Here is a 20,808-nt window from a genome sequence, read left to right as displayed (position 1 = left end):
GGAGAGTGAATCTGGCTCACTTTTCACAGAAAGTATTTAACGAGGATTAAATGCTACTGAAAAACGCTGCAAGTTCATGACTGTGACGAACTGCAGGAAGGAAGTGCAGCCTGTGTATCTGGGTTGAGTTGAAGGGTTCCATAATTAGTGTGGCAGAGATAGGCACTTGCTGAAGATAAATGTAATATACAGCAATACTTCTAAACCCAAAACTCTTTCCAACTCGTTAAAACTTCTGTTGCCTGACTTCCTAATAAAAGATGTGTTCCCTTCAGATCAGTTACCTGCCCTGGTGATATAGCTTTTTATAAGCAATTTCAGAAAAAGAAAAAGGAACTAAGATACAGCTAGGAATAAACATTTCTGTGCTGAAGCCATAGCATTCAATAAACATTTGAACATCTTATCTAGCAGAAAACAGAGGTGCATCCTGCAGTGATCCATCATACATATACATTTCCCATCTGCACCTGTTGCATTAATCTGCCAGCCAAATACAATGACTCTCTATCAGCACTCTGCTTATCTGGCAAATAAGTACAGGAATCAGGAGTGTCAACAAACCAAAAACAAACAGCAATTGGAATGCTTTCAAAGACTGCATCTCTTTGATCAAACACAGCAGAGCACTTTGAACTATGCAGAACAAACGAAAGCACAACATTTGAACTGAAGTAACAAATAGCCTACTTCAAGCAGGTCTGACGCAAAACCCTGAAGGGGGCATTACTTTGAAAAGCTTTGTATTTGTTTTATTTAAATTAATTGTATCATGCTTCAAATGACAGAATTACACACTGCAATGCCAACAACGAAAGATGTTGAAGAAGGCCTTGCATGCACTGCTGTGAAAGAACATAAGTGTGTGAGACGAGAACATTCATTTGATGACATGAAAGACCAAAGAGAGCTTACGGGTGGTCGAGGATGTAGGGATTTAAAAAATCCAATGAGAAAAAACACTGGCCTCAAAAGAAACAAATCAATTTCTTTAAACCCATGCAAACACAATGTTTTGAGATTGTAGTTTAATCGTAATGCAAACACCGGGTGGGACTAAGGATTGCACCAAGATTGAATAGGATTAGATGTAATCCTTCATATAATGTCAAAGAACAGTTGTCAGTAACCGCCCATCTCACAAAAGGAGAGTATGTCGTTAGAGTAGGAGCCTTTGATTATTTCTAAATCCTTAATTAAAACTTGACTTCTTTCAAGCCTGAGGGGACTAATACTGTTGTGCAACTTGAATGTGAATTCAGAGAAAAAACGAGGGAAATCTAAAATCAAATGGCGAGCCGTGCATGCAAGTGGGACAGACGAGTTCTTTCACAGCGCAAGTTTCATCACAATTAAACTCTCAGGGATTAAGCCAAAATCCGTTAGAGTGTATTGTGATGCATCACTCTGTTTAATCACACAGCTCCTGACTTGGTATATTTAACAAAGTTGTTTCGCTGTGGTAAGCAACATTCAAACTGCTGAACAAAGGTTATGCAACATGCCGATATGTGCGTGTGATATAACATCTTGTATCAGTGGCATGACCCGTTCTTTTTCAGAAAGTGTATTAGAGACATCACATTGTGTGACGATTTGGGGTTAGGTTTGAGGAGATTACCACGAGGATAAAAATCAGGTGCTTTGTCAATTACAGTGTATTTAAATCCCTCTAATCTGGTTCTTCTCTCTGACACAGAACACACAGCTGGGTCGGGATTTAATGTTTTTGATATGATTAGCAGACGGGTTAAAACATAGAGGACAGGATTTGAGCATTTTCTATTCAAGGGCTTTTTAGGTCCACATGTGACCCTGGTTATGTAACCATGCCGCTGATTTCGGGAATCAACCTCAGTGTGTAGGCAGAGTAGAATAAGTGAAGTTACTATCCGGATGCCATTTGCTATCCAGTGTTTTATTTCAACCTTCTCACGGCGAGCACTTCACTGATATTGAGAGGCCTAAACACTGCATTAACTACATACATTATATATTTTTTGCTCATTCAGATTGATACACATACTTCTAAATAGAAATATCATAGAAGTGTTATCTAATATTTACACATTATTGTATAGTACTTAAAGCTGCACATTTCTGGGTAGCTTTGAAGTGCTGATAGCATGTTAAAGGGTTGTCTGTATAACTCACTCAATCTGCAAATTATCCTGAAGCGATCTTACAAATTACCCAGATGTAAAGGGGGTACTCGTTGATGCTTTAAAAGATGCCCCTCTCCAAAGCAAAACACTCCATCGGGCTTCAATTAAAGCATGCACTCGTCTTTCCAGATTAATTGTTTTCCCATAGTTCAGCTGGGCTCCAAGGGATTTGAAATCATCGTATTCAAGAATCTAATTACTGTGAAAGGGGTATTTTACTGTGAATAGTACAAGCTGAATTGCTCCCAATAGTGAAGGGCTGCTTTGACTGTCAATAGGGGCTATTACTGAACTGTCAAAACAGTCATCAGCCAGGAGTGGAGGCATCCAGCTGTGGCAGATACTTATACATCTTTTAAGACGTGTGACACCCACATACACAGCCTCGGTGCAGGCCTGATGCCACCAAACCCAGTAATAACCTTATTTCATTATAATTGGACACTTGGAATATGTGCTCAAAAACATAGACAGTGCTTGTTTCTAAAAAGGTCCACAACCAGCTATACTTTATGTCTCTTTTTAATTTTTTTTTTTTAAGAGGCAAGCAGGTTGCTTCCAAAAAAAACTTTAATAAATGTGGACTGCTGCACACCAGAGAACAGGCTCTTTATCTTACCTCTGCACTGATTATGAATGCAGGCCACTTTCTGTGTTTTCAAAGGAGGATGAACCAGCCAGATGTCCACGTCTAAAACTGGTCTCAGTCTTTTTCACTGTGGGGCACATGGAACATGAATGCCTCATTAATCAAATGCATATATATTTCACATTTCCTTGCAACAGCAGAATACATGCAGTGATACTTTGTTTTTGCCTTTTATCTGTATTGTTCCTCTGAGACTGTTATTGGCTGCAGTGAGTAGAATGTGGATGGATATAATAGGATTTGACACACGCAAAATGCTTCAAAGTATACACGTTTACATTGTTACACTTGGCCACTTTTCTCAGACATCCTCTTGTCTTGTTATGCTTACTCTGTGTTCAGCTTGTGTCCTTTCTCCTACCAGCTGTAATGTAACATGTGGTGATGGCACTTCCCTTGTTATGTTCTGTCACTTTCAGCCACTAAAAGAAAACGTGAGCTGTGATCAAATATATGTATGTTCGTAATACGATTAAAAAAGACTTGTGATGGTAAAGGAGATGCTTTATGCATGTGCTACTGTGTCAGTGATATTCAATAATGTCGTTTATGGTGCTGCTTAAACCAATATTAATGTATTGTCATCCAAGCGGCATGGCTGCAGGGAGGCAATGTTGGTTGATCAAACACTGGTCCAGACTGAAATATTTCAAAGACTAGGGGATGAATTTTAAAAAGACATTAACGGTCCCTGTTCCCAAAGAATGACACCTGTTTACTTTGTTGATCATTGAGCGCAGCCAGGACGTTTACATGAAGGCAGTCAATTTCTAAACAACGAGTGAACGTTTTTTTATGAAGTTCGGTAGAAACATTCATGAATTGTTGTTGGGGATTCCTTAACTTTTTCTCTACAGCCACTACCAGGTCAAACGTACAATATGTGTTAATGAATTATGACCAAATACGTGCTAAACCTATAACATTTCCATCAGCCTTGATTGAACTGAGCTAATAGCAAATATTAGCATATTACAAGATGCAAACATTACATATGCTTAAAATCCACATTAGCATGCATATTTCCTATATCATTGTATAAATAATCCTAGCATTTGGATCAAAGCAGCGTGTCAAAAAACGCCCTCACAGAGACGCTAGAAGGTTGTTGCTGACGTAGCCTCACAAAGCATTACTGGATTAGGTTCTTCATCGGTGCAAAGACAGCCTCTGGGATTGTTTTGTGTGCCTACCTACACCATCCAGTGTGGCCTTTTTAGCAGCTATATGCCATATTTCTATATTATCTCTCCCTTGCACCATTTCCGAGGCAATGTTGCATCACAGGCTGCACACTAAAAAAACCTGTGGAAGCTGAATGATTTGCACGGAGTTGGTGTAGAGGCACATAACAAGAGAAGTGATAATTGGTTACACCATTACAAGAGCAGAGCTACATTTCATTCTAGCCTAAAGCCCTAATTCCTGCAACGGCACCAAGAAACTCCTCAGCTTACTGATCCCATTAGAACAACTACGCAGCTGAACACAAAGCCAACAGGTTCCTCTTGACCTATTTAATATTTTAGTTCTTGATCCATTGATATTTGATTCAATTTAAAAGTGGAATCAAATAACAGGGATGTGTTTGTGAAAGAGGTTGCTTGTGGTCAGTGCTGGATTAATAGATCCATCCTTTATTCCAGTAAGAGTACCAACCTAACAATAACAAAATACCCCAATACAAGTAAGACATTCCCTTATGTGTGTATTTGTTTGAGCTTAGTTCTTGTGAAATACTTGGTATAGTTATACCTATTTGTGCCTTTAGCATGTATTTCAATGTAACCATGTTAGAATGGATCATGTCTGTGGTGATAGAAAATGTATCAGACATCTGACACATCTGAGACACTGCAAGAATGTAAGAGGTTTGCAAACCAAGGAAAGCCAATGTAGTAGACATTGTTTAATAACTTTAATAACTTGTAATAGCAATGTAAGAAGTTACCACAGCTGTACAAATACATTGAGTGAAAATATAATATACCTCTCATACAAAAACAAGAAAACTAAAGAGAAATATTCAAGTGCCTAAACCTACATTGAAAAAAAACGAGTTACTTGAGAAACTGAATGAACAAAGATGTAAGAACTGGTCAATGCAGCTGAAGTCTTTCACCTGTAGTTTAGTTTTATAGGCAACTTTGATAGTTTTAAGTCATTAGAAAGCAGCCCAGGCAGCTGTCTTTAGCGATAAAGTGCGGATAATTCTGCGGTATTATACCTGCCTAGCAAGCAGGGATGGCCAAGAGGCAAAGTTAGCGACCAATACATTTTTGGAGTAGGTACAAGGGGGTGTAATTTCCTGCTAAGAGCCAGATATTTCCCTCTGGAATTTGGTGGAGAACAACACTGATCTGAAATTAGTATAAATGTTGGACTTACATTCATCAGGTGGACAGAATCCATATTTCAGAAGGAATGTAATGTACTGGGTCTGCAAACAGCATGGTAAACAGACAGCTCGTTGCTAACATGTTAGCATTATAGACTTTACAGGTGTGTGTGTGTGTGTGTGTGTGTGTGTGTGTGTGTGTGTGTGTGTGTGTGTGTGTGTGCATGTGTGTTTGTGCATGGCTCACCCCTAGCAAGGGGTACATAACCCATACGAGCATAAATGAGTGTGTGTGTCTGTGTGTGTGTGTGTGTGTGTGTGCATGCATCTGCGTGTGTGTGTGTGTGTGTGTGTGTGTGTGTGTGTGTGTGTGTGTGTGTGTGTGTGTGTGTGTGTGTGTGTGTGTGTGTGTGTGTGTGTGTGTGTGACACATGTGACGTGTCAAAGGTCAGTTCACGGCCCGTTTCGGCTCCCGCTGGTACTGGTAGTAGTCTATTTAATTTAAAAGGGAAGTTTTTTGAATATTATTTAATTATAATCCGAGGTTATGATTCCTTGAAATTATACTCAACTAACCCCCCCCCCCCACACACAGCACAAACACACACACCCCCCACACACACACACACACACGCACACACACACAAATAATTCGGAATATGTCTTCATTGTATTAATTTAAGGCTTTACTTTTCTTAACCTCTGTTTTTTACTTTCATTAAAAAGTGTTTCGTTTTCATTATGTATTTTCCCCATCAAATCAGTCAGTGTAGTAGAGTAATTAAATCAACGATCAGTATGCTTTTTTCCTCCATCATTAACACCTCGGAGAATGACAATGAACACAACCCTACTCAGCCGTAGTGGATTAACACTGTAATTGTTGGAAGTATTGCAGGTGTTAAATGTAGCTCTTTGAATGTGAATGAAAACCCATCAGTGTTTGTGTGTTGGGTCTTAGCTACAATTGATTAAATGGGGGTTGGGGGGTAGGGATGTTCTCACAGTTTCCCGAGTTACCATGGTATCTATTTCACAACCAGAATGAGACTCTGGAGATAAACCGTTAACCTATTTTCCACATTAAGAGTAAATGGCGCCCTCTGGTGATTCATTACACCAGATGCACCACTGTGTTAACAATGCAATGTACGCACACATAATAGAGGACCCTCCTAATGATCCTTTCAGTGGTGGGAGAGTTAAGGGACGAATTGCACTCAGCATGAGGTCTCAAAAGGCTTTTAAGTGGTGCATTTCCTCGAAACGGTTCTGCACACACTGCTCACTCAGCTACAGAAATGAGCTTCAAATAGTTTTTGCTGCAGTAAACTGTGCCTTCTGTCATGGTCAGTAAATGAGTTTTTAATAGAGTTGAAAGGTTTTTGACTACAATCGTTTTATGAGCACTAACATCCTTCCCCCTGGGAATCAGACCTGTTTATTAGAATATGTTGATGAAATCTTATTACCTCAGACTTGTCTTCCATATGACCTATTTAATTTGAGTTTAGGGCTCTTTCAGGGTAAATTATCCAGCCTCATGCTGAGCACATAAATCATAGGTAGCTGAATACAGTATGGAGTTTAAGTGAAAGGACAGTAAGACAGTTCTAATTCATATTTTTAATAGTTTGCTTGACACCGTCATCAAACTGGTCACACAAACAACTTGATTTGTTTATTTCAATAGAATTTTGGACAACCAAATATGTAAAATAAAATAAAAAAAGGAAACAATCAGCAAAAGAGAAATTTCATTCACTATTTTTTTTTTCCTTAAAAAAATATCAGCCTTTCCCCTTACCGTTTCAAAACTTGGAATTACAGAATGAAACAGAAATGACAAGTTAAATTCCAAGAAGCTGGAAGGCCATTAACATTTGCTGGCAAATATAAATATAGTGGTTTGAACAGGGTCTCAAATAGCTCACATGGAAAGAGTGTACATACAGTTTACACAACAGTAGGACACTCGGCACTGCCTGTATCAATTTTTATTAATGTAGAAAAACCAGGATCCTTATTTACTGATTCAAATAAATGTGTTTATGACAAGAAAAATATTTACATTCAGCCATCACTTATAGTCTCTGGAGGTTGGCTGTTGTGTTGCCCCTTCAAACATGATTGTCTATTCAGGAGCATAGTTGTGAGTGTATGTGTAGTCCGAGTAGTAGTCCTGTGCCCTCCCCCTGCCTGCTGGGTAACCCCATGAGCAGGGTCCACCTCCAGACCCGTTCCCCCGATCATGTCCTCGTCCAGGCCGTGGCCAATGCCCTACTGGTGGAAGTCCTCTGCCCCGATAGCCCACTAAAGAACCAGGACCCATTCCCCCCCGCATGGGCCCGTGGTCCATCTGTCCAGGGATGCAACCATAACCCACATCGCTTATTAGATGTGGAGGCAGCTTAGGTCTGACCATGGAGCCCTCCCTGGTGGCCATTGTGGGTAAGCCCACAGAGGCTCCAAGGTTGTTGGTGCAATTCACCTGAGTACTGCCCCCCTGACTACCAGGGGTGTTTCCTCCGAGGGTTTCCCCAGTGTTAGAGAGCACGCTTGGATCCAGTTGGCCAGCAGTGACCCCACCCTGGCTGCTGGTAGTCTGAAAAGTGCTGATACCTGCTGACCCCCATAGACCCTCCCCATGTCCAATGTGTGTCCTGTCTTGTTGCGTAGGGGTCCCGCCAGCATGTGATGGAATGCCAGTCATGTAACCCGGCTGGGCTGAGTTATTGTGGTCTGTGTAGGGCTGCGTGGTGGTGAGCGGAGAGTTCCCAGAAGGCCCAGCTCCTCCGGTGTCCGAGCCATATGTGTGTCCCAGCATCATGAGGTGAGGTGGAGGAGGGGGTCTGACCTCCATGGGGAGGGAAGCCAGGTTGGCTAGAGGTCCTGCTGAGGCAGAGGCTGGAGCTGGGACGGGCCGGTACTCCTGCTCCTGGGTGCTGCTGCAGGGCGAGGCAGGGTAGGCGGGGGAGGCTGCATAGCTGGAGGAGCCAGTGTAGGAGGACCACGAGGCTGAAGGACACAGGAAGCTCTGGTGAGGATTCACAGGAAAACTGCCCGGGGATAAGCTGCCAATGTCTGAAGAGCCTATTCCCATCTGGTTGGTGGCTTTGAACTGAGAGATGGCTGTCTTGAGAGCACTGTAGTCAGACAGCGTTGGAGTTCTATCAGGAGTCGCCTGCTGGTCTGGAAGCGGAGGACGAAACTCCTCCGTCTCCGGTGGGGGCGGCTGCGGAGCGCTCTGAACTGCCTTGTTCTGCTCTGAGGGATCCAATATGGTGTTTGACTCACCATCATCAGAGTCTAATGACATGTCCTCCTCTTCCACACACTCAGTGTTTACTACTGGGAGAGCAGGAGAGGGCAGAGAAAGAGAAATGGAAAAGTGGAAAGGAAGATATTATCAAGGAATGCGTTATAGATGCATTACCGGCACAAAGTGTGTTTTAAAAGCGCTGCTGGACAATACAATCATATTTTCACAGGCGAGATAAATGAACAGAACAAAAGGCAATTTGGCAAAGCAATTACACTGCAGCAAAACGACAGGAAATCTCCAGGGTTTTTGTGTGTATGCCTGATGACGACGTTACCCACCTGTGGAGGGCGGTGTCGGGAGCTCATTCTGATTGATGGAGCCAATGAGACTGTGGAAACCGCTCATAACATCATCAATGCTCCCGATCACAATCCCATTTCTGGAGTACTGCAGGAACATCTCAAATGGCCTCTCTGTCGAAACACAAGATGCAATAATTCAGTCAGCAATTTAAAATGAATCAAAGACAGCGATACACATATTTCATACTTTTACATCATCTACATTTCCCTCTACATCATTTGGAATAGGGATGTCTTGAAAACCGATACTGTAGTGCTAAGTTGATGCCAAAATCTGAAAATGTGCAGGAGAGCTAGTCAACGTTAGCTGTTAACAGCTGGTAAAGATATGTTTTACAGAGTTGCACTATGGTGCATTCAGTTCAAAGGTAGTTATAAGTCTGTCATGATATTTACAAACGTAGTCTTGTCAAACATGGTTTTTGGAAAGAAACTTGAATAAATAATATTTTCTTTTTAACTGAATTTTTGGTAAAGCAACATCCCTAATCAAGAAGTTAAACATTTCTAATCAACAAAAAAAAAACATACATTGTAGTTTTTTGCTACTTTTAGAAGACTGATGAATGTGACTTTAGTTGATAATGATGAAGCTGATTATACCTGTGAGGAAGATAAGGTGCCGTTGCTGTGTGTGCTGAGCTTGGAGCTTGATCAGGCATTCGAGGTCTGGAGCCTGACGTGACTGGGTGTCACACTCGTGATACGGGAGGAACTCCACGAGATGCTTCTTCTGATACACGGTGAGGAGGTTCAGCAGCCCCATGGCGTTGGCGTTTAACCTTAAAGAGAACGGAAAAAAATAGTATTTGATTTGAATTACAGTCTGTCAAAAGAAACATTTTCTCCATCTATTATTAATAATGCATTTTAGCTAGTCACCTCGCCAGTTCTTTAAGCTTCTTCTGGGACTTGCAGTGCACCTTCCACTGCCAGGGGTGTTCAGGGGTGCTCTGCTCTTCCAAGAACTTCAGCAGACCCTGCAAACGATCTGGAAAAAACAAGCCACATAAGCTTTCAAGTTAACATTTACCCCTTTCTTTATTGCCATTCCAACGCTTAAGAAATTAGACCTATAACATATACTCTCAGGACCGGCTTACACTTTAAGTTCCTGCAGTAAAACCTAATCTTGGAGACACAGCTTTCGGACGGTTTCCCCTATTGGATGGAAGAATTTGCAGAGAAGGCTGAAACTTGACACACTGATATTGATAGGGTGATTAAAAATGTGTGTTCTATTGGCTTTGGGTGTGCTGGTTTTACATGAAATACTTGTCGTTTTATCTATTTTTTATACCTAAACCAAGGATATATTCAGAAAACATTTATATTCCATCCAAACATTTCCACGAACTCGTACACTTCCCACACAGAAAAGTCAAACTTACCCTGCGTGATAAGGTCAGGGTTGAGGACGAACTCATCAGACACCATGAAGCCTCCGGTCACAAACAGCTCGTTATAAGTGTGGTTCTTGACATCGTCCAGAGTGTCGACTCCAGCGAAGCTCACTGAGGGCAACTTCTTCAAAGACACCAGTGCTGGGATCTGCAGAACGAAAGGTGCATTTAAAGTTATTTTATTACATTTGTATTGAATGTATGTATATCTAAATATATACATGTGCATATTGTCTTCAAAGTGTGTGCATAGAACCCTATAGAATAATTAAAGTCAGAAACCAGATAAGAAAAATCTGCAGCAGATGTTGAATTCAATTAGGATGCTAATATTAAAGTTTGATCACTGTGTGGATCAGCCACGAGACTGGGGCTGAGATGAGGATAGTGACGGGAGGTGATCGTACCTTGTGCACGTGTGCCGCGATGTCCTCGTTCTGAATGATGATGAGGAGCTTATCTAAGCTGCTGCTGTTCTCCAGAAACGTCTGCGGGCTGCACTCGCTGTTGCCGAGACTCTTCAAGTAGTCCTTTGTGACAGACAGGAGAGACGTAATTGTTAAAGACAGACGGATGAACAAGTCCTTCTCTCTTTCACCTCACATACCGACTGTCTGCCAGATACAGGATGAGCTCAGGGACAAGGAACACATAGTGGCAAAGAGGAGCGAGTGTAACCTTTCACATTCCTGCTGTCGGTCTGCAGCTGCACTTGTGTGTGCCGACAGTGTATTACTGCTAAGAGCTGCGGAAACTCCAATAACAAAATGCTATCTCAATCTGTTCAACAGATAAGGACATTGAAAGAAAACAGACGTTCAACTTTATACAATTCATAACACTTAAAATGATTCAATTAAAATATTACTTAATATACTGTCAAATAAATCAACAGCACCAGCTTTTTAAATGTGAGGAATGTTTTTGAGTTGTACTTATAAACTCGTAAATATTTGGGTTTTTAATTATTACAGAAAACACTATTGTGAAAGGTTCTAGGAACTCTGTGAGAGGGGATTTTCCACTATTTTCTGACATTTATTGACAAACATTTAAAAGCACAAAACAATCCCAAAGATTATAAATAACCATGAACAGTTCTCCACTTTCAAAAGCACATTGAGCTCTTGTTTTGTACCTTGATTTCCTTGCAGACGGAACTCTCGCCCCCCTCGTCCCCGGAGTAGATGTAGAATTTGACCGTATTCTTGGTGACGTCCTTAAAGATCTCCACCAGGCTGCTGAACACCTCAGGCTTCAGCTGACCGATGAGGCTGCCAGCCAGCAGGCCCGGCCCACTCCCAGAAGGAGGGTCTTTTTTAGGGGTCTTCAGCTCTGGAGAGTCTGGTGTGACCTGAGAGGGAGAATAGAGCTCTCCCTTAACCTCTCCCGACGAGCCTTCTGATTTAGACTTAGCGGATCCTTTGACAGTGCCCGTTTTACCACCGTGAGAGGAGGGGGTGCTTTTCGACAGGGAGGGGTCTGCTTTACTTTTAGGAGTCTGTACGGGAGTGGGGGGTGGTGTGGTAAGATTAGATGTTGTGACTGCGGGAGGTGGAGAAGTGACCTTGGGAGGAGCAGGTGGGCTGGGGATCAGCTTGTCCATCTTCTCACACAGTGCTTTGACCTCCCCTTGAGTGGGGACGGGCGAGACGTAGGGTATCACAAAGTCGGAGAAGCAGCTGTTGGGCAGCCAGCTGTGGCGAGGGAGCAACCTCGGGGAGAGCCGCGAAGAATAGCAAATGTGCTGAGTCTGCATGATGTTTTTGATGTTAGAGGTGAGACTGTGAATCTCCTGGTTGAGTATGGTGTCCAGGCTGATGGAGGGCCTGAAGGGAACTTCCTCTACGACTGGTACCGTGGGGGGTGCGGCCGCCTTTTTTACTTCCACCGCTGCGGGGGTCTTGGGCTCTGGGTAGCTGTCTGCCACCGTCACAGATACTGGCTCAGGCTTAGGCTCGGGCTCAGGAAGAGGCTGTGCTTTGTCTGTAAGGAGAGAAGACAGTAAACGTGTCACAGTGATGAATCAGATCTAAATATGTCTACAAAGGCCTGTGTAAAGTGACAGCTCTGAGGTACCTTCATTAGCGGGGGGAACCCATGTTGGGTTGGCTGAGGTATGAGCTTGCTCTGTTGGGGATACGAGGCTGAGTGGACTACCAGGGCTACAGTCCATGTCCTCCTAAAAAGAAAGAAAACATATTTTTAGGCTCCCAAAAAGGGTGATTTCATGGTGGAATTATTCTGTAATAAAACAGCTGTTCATATTTCACCTCTGTGTAGTTCGTCTGAGGTACAGGCTCATTTAGTTTGGCGAGGTCCGGCTCAGGGAAGGCAGGCTCCGCCCTCCCTGAACCCGTCGATGGTTCCCCGGGGTTTGGCGGCACCGCCATCGCACCCTGAGCCACGGCTTTGTTGAGAGTGGCCAGGAGGATCTTGAGCAGGCGCTGAGTGTCGTTGACTGCCGTGGGGTTTGCGTTGCCATGGGCCCTCAGGTCCGTGTCATAGATGCCCATGCTCTCCATCACTGCTGTCAGATTGTCGCTCTGCCCGCCCTCGTCAACGAGCTCATCTGCTGTGGCGCCTAGCAGGGTGCACACAATAAGTTAGAGACATTTGCAATATTAGTGTGTAAGAATGTATTGTAGACTTTCACAATTAAAGCTGTTCTGTACATATTACAGAATACTTGAAGAAAGATATGCATTATTATAAAATGTTTAAACGTTACTCTCGGTGTAGGAAGTGAAACTATCTAAGTTCAGAGGAAGCTTTTCAGGTTCTGATGAACTTAACTCTACAATTGTGGCAGCAGTTGATGAACTGGCACACCAGTATATTAACAGATACCTGGATGAGCCCCGAACATGCTTGACATTTAAAAATGTAAGCAATCATAAAGTAATTTGTAATCCTATACACTGGCTCCATGTCGATATGGTCCCGATGGGGAGCAATGTAGTTTGGAGTTTACAATGCAATTACTCAGAACTCGTCAGACAGTGTTGTGAAACTAATATAATATTCATTATTTCTAAAGGAATGAACGTTCGAGGCAGTAGGTGATCGGGAAAATTAAATTACACAATTTAAATAAAGCCAGAGAGAGCTGCAGGTGTCCGTCCTCACCTCTGCTTGGTTCCCCGTTGCTATGCGGATCTGTTCGTTGGTGTTTGTTCATGCCCCCCCTCTCCTCTCCCTCAAACTTCCTCTTTAGACTGTTGGCGTCCCAGGCTGCGTCCTCTCCCCGTTCTTTGTGGGGAAGTGCCTTCTTATGAAGCTGGATCAGCTTGAGCAACTGTTTCATCTTGTCCTTATCGTACTCATTGTGGGAAAGCTTCAACTTCTGAGGGGCCTGAGCCGGGGTCTCAATGTTCGTCTTGGGCTGCGGCTGGGCCCCGTTAGAATGGGCCAACCCCTGTCTCCGCTTGCTGCTGTCCGGGGGGGGCTTCTCGTGTGCGGGCTTCTCGTGTGCGGGCTTCTCGTGTGCGGGCCTCTCTGGAGGAGGCCTCTCCGTGGGCAGCCTCTCTGCGGGTCTCTCTGCGGGTCTCTCTGCCCGGTCTGAGCCCCTGTCCGAGCCGCCCCAGTCGGAAACGGGGCTGTATTCCACTGGGGCCGGGGCAGGTGTGGGGATGGGTGTTGGGTGCTGTATCCTTTCACGGATGTCCTTCATTTTGTTCAGAGGTAAAATCGAGTTTGCAGGGTTTTTGACGTAAGAATGCAGCACGGCTTCCATGTTAAATTTGGGTCTGGGCACTTGGAGCGGGTTGGTCCTTTCGTCCACGTTTTGTTTGTATTCGGGCGGAATGAAGGGCCGCACCGTGCCTGATTCCATACGAGTTAGGTAGTCTGTGGCCTGGCGCTCCACCCCAGAGCTCAGGTCCTTGCCAGGGTTGGGCCGCAGCTTGAACAGTGCGTAGTGCAGAGCGGGGACGAAAGGTTCCATCGAGGACACGGTAGCAGGCTTGGGCTCCGGTGTCTCTGGCTCGAACAGCCTGGATGCTACAATGGAGTACACATAAGTTAGTGTCATGTAAAATACTTTATCTGCACTATTAAATGTGTAAGAGACAGGAGCTTCATTACAGGAGTTGGGGTTGTCACATGGAAACATCACAACTCGTTTTTTTAATGTGATTTTGTCATTCAGTAAATATATGCGTTTGTCTTATCCAAATATTCTCTATTTGCCATTAAAACATTGAAGGTGGGGAGCTTCATGCAGATTCGGCCACTGCTGGTCAGGGTTAGGATAGGAATGGATGGTGTGAACAATACTTACAATACTTGACAACCATCCTTGACTCCTGAAAGATGAATAATGCTTGCAGGTTCTTCTCACCGCGCCCCCGCCGCTCTGCAAAACAAACAGCAACTTGTTTCAAAGCTGAACCCTCACCGAAGGAATCAAGTAGGTGTTTTACTGACACAGAGAATTATGAGAGGAGAGTAAAAGCTTTTTGGCACCTTTGGACTCCACCATCTGCGATGAGGACAACAGGAACAGAAAGCCCCTGTCAAACAAGGACTTCACGAGCACCTGGATGAGAAGAGGCAACACTGCAGTCAGAAGCACCAGGGTGTACCATTATCAGATAATGTGAGCTATCATAACACCAGTTTGGGGCTTGACAGGTTTTGTTTGTCTAGTGCGCACTACAAACTGACTAGATCAAGTCAAAGAAAAACAGAATAGATGTTTTTACCTGATACTTTGTTTATTGGGGGAAATAACTGCTACTTGTATTACATTGAATGATTATGTTCAATTTAACCGTGTGTACAAATAGTTGATTCCTTTATTTCTGTGTGCTTTCTCAGATTGTGAAATAAGGAGGATTCCAAGGAAAATACCATGGTTGGATCTGGACATCCTGATTCTTTTAATTCAATTTGGACCCAAGTTTATTGAGTTGGTAAACTGGGATTTTGTATCTTTTTTGTTTCCCTTTAGGGTGACTCACCATCCTGTCCCTCTCCAGTTTGTGGACCAGCGCTGCCAAGCTGCCATTGGTTGGTTTTCCTTTTCCGTCAGTCACATCGAACAGGCTGCAGGACATCCCACACCTCATCACTGCGGACCAAGAAAAGCAACTTCAAATAAACAGCAGACCCATAACTCGTCTAAAGAAGTTGTTTTCTGCATGCTCAGTCAATCATACACATTGATTAAGTTAAGTAGCTGTTTCTGTAATACAAAATGCAGCGTATGCATTTAGAATAGCTTAATGAATTGAAATTCAAGTAATGCATTGCATCCTGCATCACCAGGGCATTGTCCTAGCATTTCATTATGAGATATTCACATGTGCAGTTCGGACTGACCTTCCCGTGATGCGCTGTAAGTGTCCCAAGAAAAAAGCACAGAGGGGATCTTTCGCTTCACCTGCTCCAGCTGCATACCTCGACTCAGCGACAGCTTCTCGGGCCTTCAGGGGAGAACACAGATTTGAAATAGCAAATCATAAGAAAATCTACACAAAAACGGTCTTTTCGTTGCACACATTCATTTTAACCTCCTCTTGGCAGTGTTACATGTAAGCACATAGAGGGGTTTTAGGCAAAAAGGGGTCTTTAATAATTAACAGTAGAAATTCTAATAGCACTGTGAAGGTCATTTAGAGATACACAGAGTGATGTTAGAGACTAAAAGGTTGACTCACAGTTTGTAAGGGAGGTAGGAGCGTGAGGAGGATCGTAAACAGATTGGGAATAACTCCTGGCCCTTGTTCACCAGTACACCGCTCCACACAGTGTAGCAGCTTTTCCCTGCAACAGGAGCAACAGCAAAGGTCAGAGGTCAGACAAGATACAGGGAGAAAGGAATGCTCAAAACTGCTGGAATATCCCTGAATCCACAGAATCTCTTCTCCAGAAATTTTTTACGCTAGTCGTTGAATTTGGAACATTTTGAAGGTGCGTCACACATATAGGCTTTTTAGTTTTATTCAATATTTATCAAATAAGTACGATTTAAAATAGTTTTACCTCGCCTTCCTTCAGGTGAAATGGTGTTGAACCTGTTAAAAGAAATTAAAAAAACAGGCTCATTACAAAACACACAACACTATGAAAACCTCCCCAGTTGCCGGGAGATAACTGCCAAGTTTCATCACTTCAAAGTCAAAGTCAGCTTTATTGTCAAAATTACTACATGTGTTATGCATCAAGAAATCTCGAGATAGCGTTTCCCTCAGTCCCACAGTGTGACATATATAAAACAAAAAAAGGGCCTAGATAAACAGGTATACAACTAAGTAATAGTTTTAATAAGTGCTGGTTAATAATATATTTTAAATGTTCAAAGTACAGTTTCAGTGCCGTAGCAGTGGAGATGGGCAGATAATACGCACCTGTGTGAAGTCATAGGAGTTGCTGCAGCCTCCTTGCCTTTGTACTGAAAGGAAACCACAGCGTAGGGGCACACGTGCCGGGGTCGTGCCTTGATCTCATCGAATGCAAACTCAAAAAAATATTGCTAAAAGACAACAAGAAATATGTGTTATTAAGTAATTCTGTCCATGACATAAAGTAACTTAATTTGAAAGTACAAAACATAAATTAAGTGAAATAACAAAGAACTCTTGTTTACCTGTGTGAGCTCGAAAGCCCTGTAAGACAGCAAAGACGTGACCCTATTGGCACTTTTGGACAAGTGAGAGTCAAACTTTTGATTCGGTTCCATAGCGTTCTTAGGCATGTTCTCATGGATGTGCTTTATTCGGCCCTGAGAGACAAAACAGACTGGTGAGCTTAAGATCCCACGGGAATAAGAAATCTGTCAACAGCACAAAATGAAAATAGAGTTGTAGACATACCCTCATGACTTTGAAAATGATTATGTCTCCAGACGAGCCCACTTCGAAGGGATTGATTTGTAACAGATCAGAATATTTTGAGACATAAACACCTACAACGACAGAATAACTGGATTAGAGGAACAGCATCATAATCATACTCCATCAGTAATGCATTAAAGAACATGTGTCAAACTCAAGGCCCGGGGGCCAAATCAGGCCCGTGGTAGATTTAATTTCGGCCCGCAGGATCATTTTTAATTACTATTAGATCTGGCCCGCCGGTATATTGCATGCACACTTTCACTCAATCCTGAGGATCTCCTCAGCTCAGAGCCTGACCCCAAACATTGATTAACTTGCACCCGAGATGACCAAGTATTCTGGCTCAAACTAGCATCACAGCAGCACACTGAGTTTCATGGGATGTTTCCTTCTGCCACTTTTCTCTTGAGACAACATGCATGTTTGCGTTTTCTCTTGACGGGAATATTTTTTCTGAGCTGTTGTTTGCCTGTGGAAAAACGTAATCTAAGAAAAGCCTGGCGATAGAGCCATAAGAAATGAACTGCACTAATTATTTAATGTTTAATGTTGTTTTTATAGGCAATAATTTAAGCTTTGTTAGTTCCAGGTTTAAAATGTGCAATAAGTTCATTTCAATACGTTTTGCAATAAACATTGAATCAGTCCGGCCCTCGACTAGAACCAATTTTTTTATTTTGGCCCACTGTGTATTTGAGTTTGACACCCCTGCATTAAATTATAATTGTTTTACACTCAAAACCATAATAATCATGTCAATTACATGGTGATACTTTGAGAGGACAAAACATTCGTTCATTGAGTTGGTAGTCAGTGATGAACCAACATTAAAGTGATATATTTTTTATATTTAAGAGCCATTCCCAGCTAGCTAGATAGCACGTAAGGTTGTAAGTTAATCAGGTCACAATAAACAAAAGGTCCTTAGCTGCTTATCAATCGGCTAACAAATTAAATATATTAAAATAGGAAACAAATACCGCTGTCAATGCTAAAACAATAACATGACATAAAGAACATCTAATCAAAAACAATACCGTCTCCCTTTGAGGAAACAACAAGCCAGAGACTAACTCACCCGTTGAATTGTTTCCTAGTGTAGTAATCCTGGAGTGTCCCACCGACAGACCCTTCTCACAGATCCACTGGAGCTACACAAACAAGAGAACAAGAAGAGCTCAGAATCATGCCCAATGAGAAAACATCATTATTTTAAACCATCATCACCACGTCCATTATTATTATTACCTTGGATTTGTCTGGGAAAAGGAAGCAGTATGATTCGGTCAGCTCTGGTTCCGTCCGCCCCTCCTGCTTCATCTCTCTCCGCTTCTCGATGAACTGGCACGAAACATGGAGCAGACAGCCAATGAAATACAGCAGAGCTTAACATGCATGACTGGTAGAATGTGTAACTTGTAAAGATCCCATTTTATTACAGCCGGGACTCGACATGATCTCTATCCTGCCATGTGATCCACAAGAACAGTCGTTTTACCAGCTAAGCCGTAAAGACTACTATTTATCTATCTTACGTAACATTTGCTTTCAACATGATAAAAGGTTCCATCAGAGCAACTGAAAGTGTGTAGAGACATTTTGCGGCACAGGAAGACTTTGACCTACCTCCTTCTCCAGCAGCTCATTGTGAATGAGCCTTGCCTTGCAGTAGGAGAAGGTTCCTCGTGATGACGAGTCGAGGTAAAACGAGGAGAAGATCTTCACAAGGTCTTCAAACTCCCGGCTGTCAGGGGGCAGGAACTGGTACAAGCCTGCACACAGAGAGGAGATCAGTGCATTAGAAATGTGCAGAGTAGTAGTAAAGCATTCCAACACTTAAACTCAATCCACAGGAGACGGCAACATCAAGCTGATAATCATCCTCATATATAGGGTGATATGGTACCAATATATCTTTCTTACACGAGAAGAAAATACATAGGACCTGTGTTAAGACTTCAGTTATTAGCAGAAAGTCTCTCTCTCTGTACATTAAGTGAATCTCACTGGGGTTGCACTGACCCAGCTGCCTCTACTTCACATGTGCTAAAGCCAGCTGACTAGAATAGATTACCGAGTTGTCTAAGGAATAAGCTGAACACTGATCAGCAGTAAGTAGGAATCTCTTATATCAACCAACACGTGACGAAACCTAGCTTCTGTCTGTGTTTACAAAAAGGTTTATTTTATAAATCCAAAAACATATAAAGAAGAGAATAAGCACTTGCTAAATACTGGACGGAGCAGTGTCAGCCTCACTCAAGTTGTGGGGTAACAAGAAGTGATAAATATTTCAGGAGAGAAAACACGCTGACTGACTAAAATCTGGAGATGCACACAGCCTGGTCTGTCTCACATTCAAGTTTACCAAAATAATTACATTGTTTTTGTTTTACATATGAACCTTGATGAGTTGACCAGATACTGCAAGCGTGGCTGCTTAATAAAGGCTCAAGTCTAGCAACTTCAGCTCAACTTTGCATATACACAAACAAGTGATGTATGACAGCAAGGTTTGTAACAACCACTCTGCTACCTCCTTTTTGAGACATGATGGGGCCAGTGTCGTTGTATTGTACTGTGAGGTGAAGGTGTAAGAAGGATGCTCTGATACACAAGTGACATCAAGCTGGGACAAGGGGTGGGCAGCCCTACTTATTGGTATTGTGAACACCTTTTTTAGAAGTTGGGTGGATTATTCATGCCCTTCACCGAGGTCAATATGACACCAACATGTTGTCAGGTGATGGCTGCAACAAACTCTTGACACCAGCAGCGAAACTCAATCAGACTATAGTCCCATGAAAAAGGTAACGGCCAAACAAGGTGGTATTTCAAACGGGCAGTGTGTTGCTTTCAGGAGCCTTCAAGGGACAAGTAGCCAACTGCTGTAACTTGGGTACCTGGGTTGGACCACCAAAGCTAGCTCTGCTAAAACAACTCACGCTACATTAGTCCAGACTGTCCGATAGCTTACATACTACGTCGTTGGTTTAATCTTAACCCGTGGACATTAAGTTAAACTAGTAAAACTAGCGAGGCCATCCAGCTAGCTAGCAGGCTAGCAACATGCAGCATCAGAATTATGAAAGACAGGACAGGCTCTGTTCAAAATAGCAGCGATATGGCACCACCTTTCCGTTCTCTTATCTTCCTCGGGATTTGGAAATTCTTCCGTGGCAGCTCGTCGCTTGGTCTCTGGCCTTGCAAGGCAGAACTGCCAAAGCTCCGGGCATCTGCCTGCACGCTCCTGCGCCGCTCAGGGGCTTCTTTCTCGGGCATTACACCGTCTCCACATCCAGGCTGATCGCCATTTTGGTTGGCTGTGGCCGAGGTGGCGGCGGATTTCTTCAATGGTTCGCCTCCCTCCAGCTGCATTTCGTCCGTCGCGGTACTTTCTGAGTCCCTTCTCCCCACCGCGTCGGGGTTCAGGTCCATTTTCGGGCACCGTGCACGTATAACGGGCAATGTAGCTCAAACGATTACGGCGGCGCTTCAGTTACACACAGTCCTCCTCAACCAGCCTCCGCCATTGTGAAAATGACGTACACGTTCTTCTCCACCACTGCAAAACGCTGCCGTCACGATGTTTACAAACGCCACCCAACGGCTGAGCGGGGTACTGCCGGACCGGTGATGAGTGATGGATGCAATAGTGAGTGAACATGGCGGTGAAGGATGTATGCAAATGTAAACTAATTTAGGACACATTCTATTTACAAGGCAAAATGTATAAAGACCCACCCATTTTTCACGTGCTACTATAATGAAACCTAAATGTGTA

The 20,808-nt window shown here is 43.1% G+C and overlaps 1 protein-coding gene across 2 annotated transcripts; it reads right to left on the bottom strand.

Annotated features, from left to right (window-relative positions):
- Positions 1-6,763: 6,763 nt before the first annotated feature.
- Positions 6,764-20,547, bottom strand: tasorb (transcription activation suppressor b). 2 transcript variants are annotated; one of them, XM_010790320.1, is made up of 23 exons: positions 20,159-20,547; positions 18,651-18,796; positions 18,273-18,365; positions 18,103-18,175; positions 17,001-17,092; positions 16,775-16,909; positions 16,536-16,660; positions 16,171-16,202; positions 15,846-15,951; positions 15,508-15,611; positions 15,147-15,256; positions 14,650-14,722; positions 14,465-14,539; positions 13,312-14,184; positions 12,456-12,766; positions 12,262-12,364; positions 11,321-12,168; positions 10,590-10,712; positions 10,171-10,330; positions 9,662-9,770; positions 9,383-9,561; positions 8,756-8,890; positions 6,764-8,503 (listed from the first exon to the last, which is right to left on the bottom strand). In XM_010790320.1, the coding sequence occupies exons 1-23, from the start codon at positions 20,460-20,462 to the stop codon at positions 7,287-7,289; spliced, it is 5,526 nt and encodes a 1,841-aa protein (XP_010788622.1). In that variant the 5' UTR covers positions 20,463-20,547; the 3' UTR covers positions 6,764-7,286. The 2 variants fall into 2 exon arrangements, with proteins under 2 accessions (XP_010788622.1, XP_010788630.1); XM_010790328.1 differs by having other exon boundaries at positions 6,764-8,500.
- Between the last annotated feature and the right edge of the window lie 261 nt (positions 20,548-20,808).

The sequence above is a fragment of the Notothenia coriiceps genome, unplaced genomic scaffold (genome assembly GCF_000735185.1).
Source record: "Notothenia coriiceps isolate Sejong01 unplaced genomic scaffold, NC01 NC01_scaffold00001470, whole genome shotgun sequence".
NCBI classification, from domain to species: Eukaryota; Metazoa; Chordata; class Actinopteri; order Perciformes; family Nototheniidae; genus Notothenia; species Notothenia coriiceps.
This window is presented reverse-complemented; position numbering and strand designations above follow the sequence as displayed.

Excerpts from the sequence above, each read along its gene's own strand:
- tasorb (XM_010790320.1), bottom strand. The coding sequence starts at position 20,462 with ATGGACCTGAACCCCGACGCGGTGGGGAGAAGGGACTCAGAAAGTACC. Across the intron at positions 16,910-17,000 it reads TCATTTTCAAAGTCATGAGG|GGCCGAATAAAGCACATCCA; the intron begins GTATGTCTACAA and ends TTTGTCTCTCAG. Across the intron at positions 9,562-9,661 it reads AAGCTTAAAGAACTGGCGAG|GTTAAACGCCAACGCCATGG; the intron begins GTGACTAGCTAA and ends GTTCTCTTTAAG.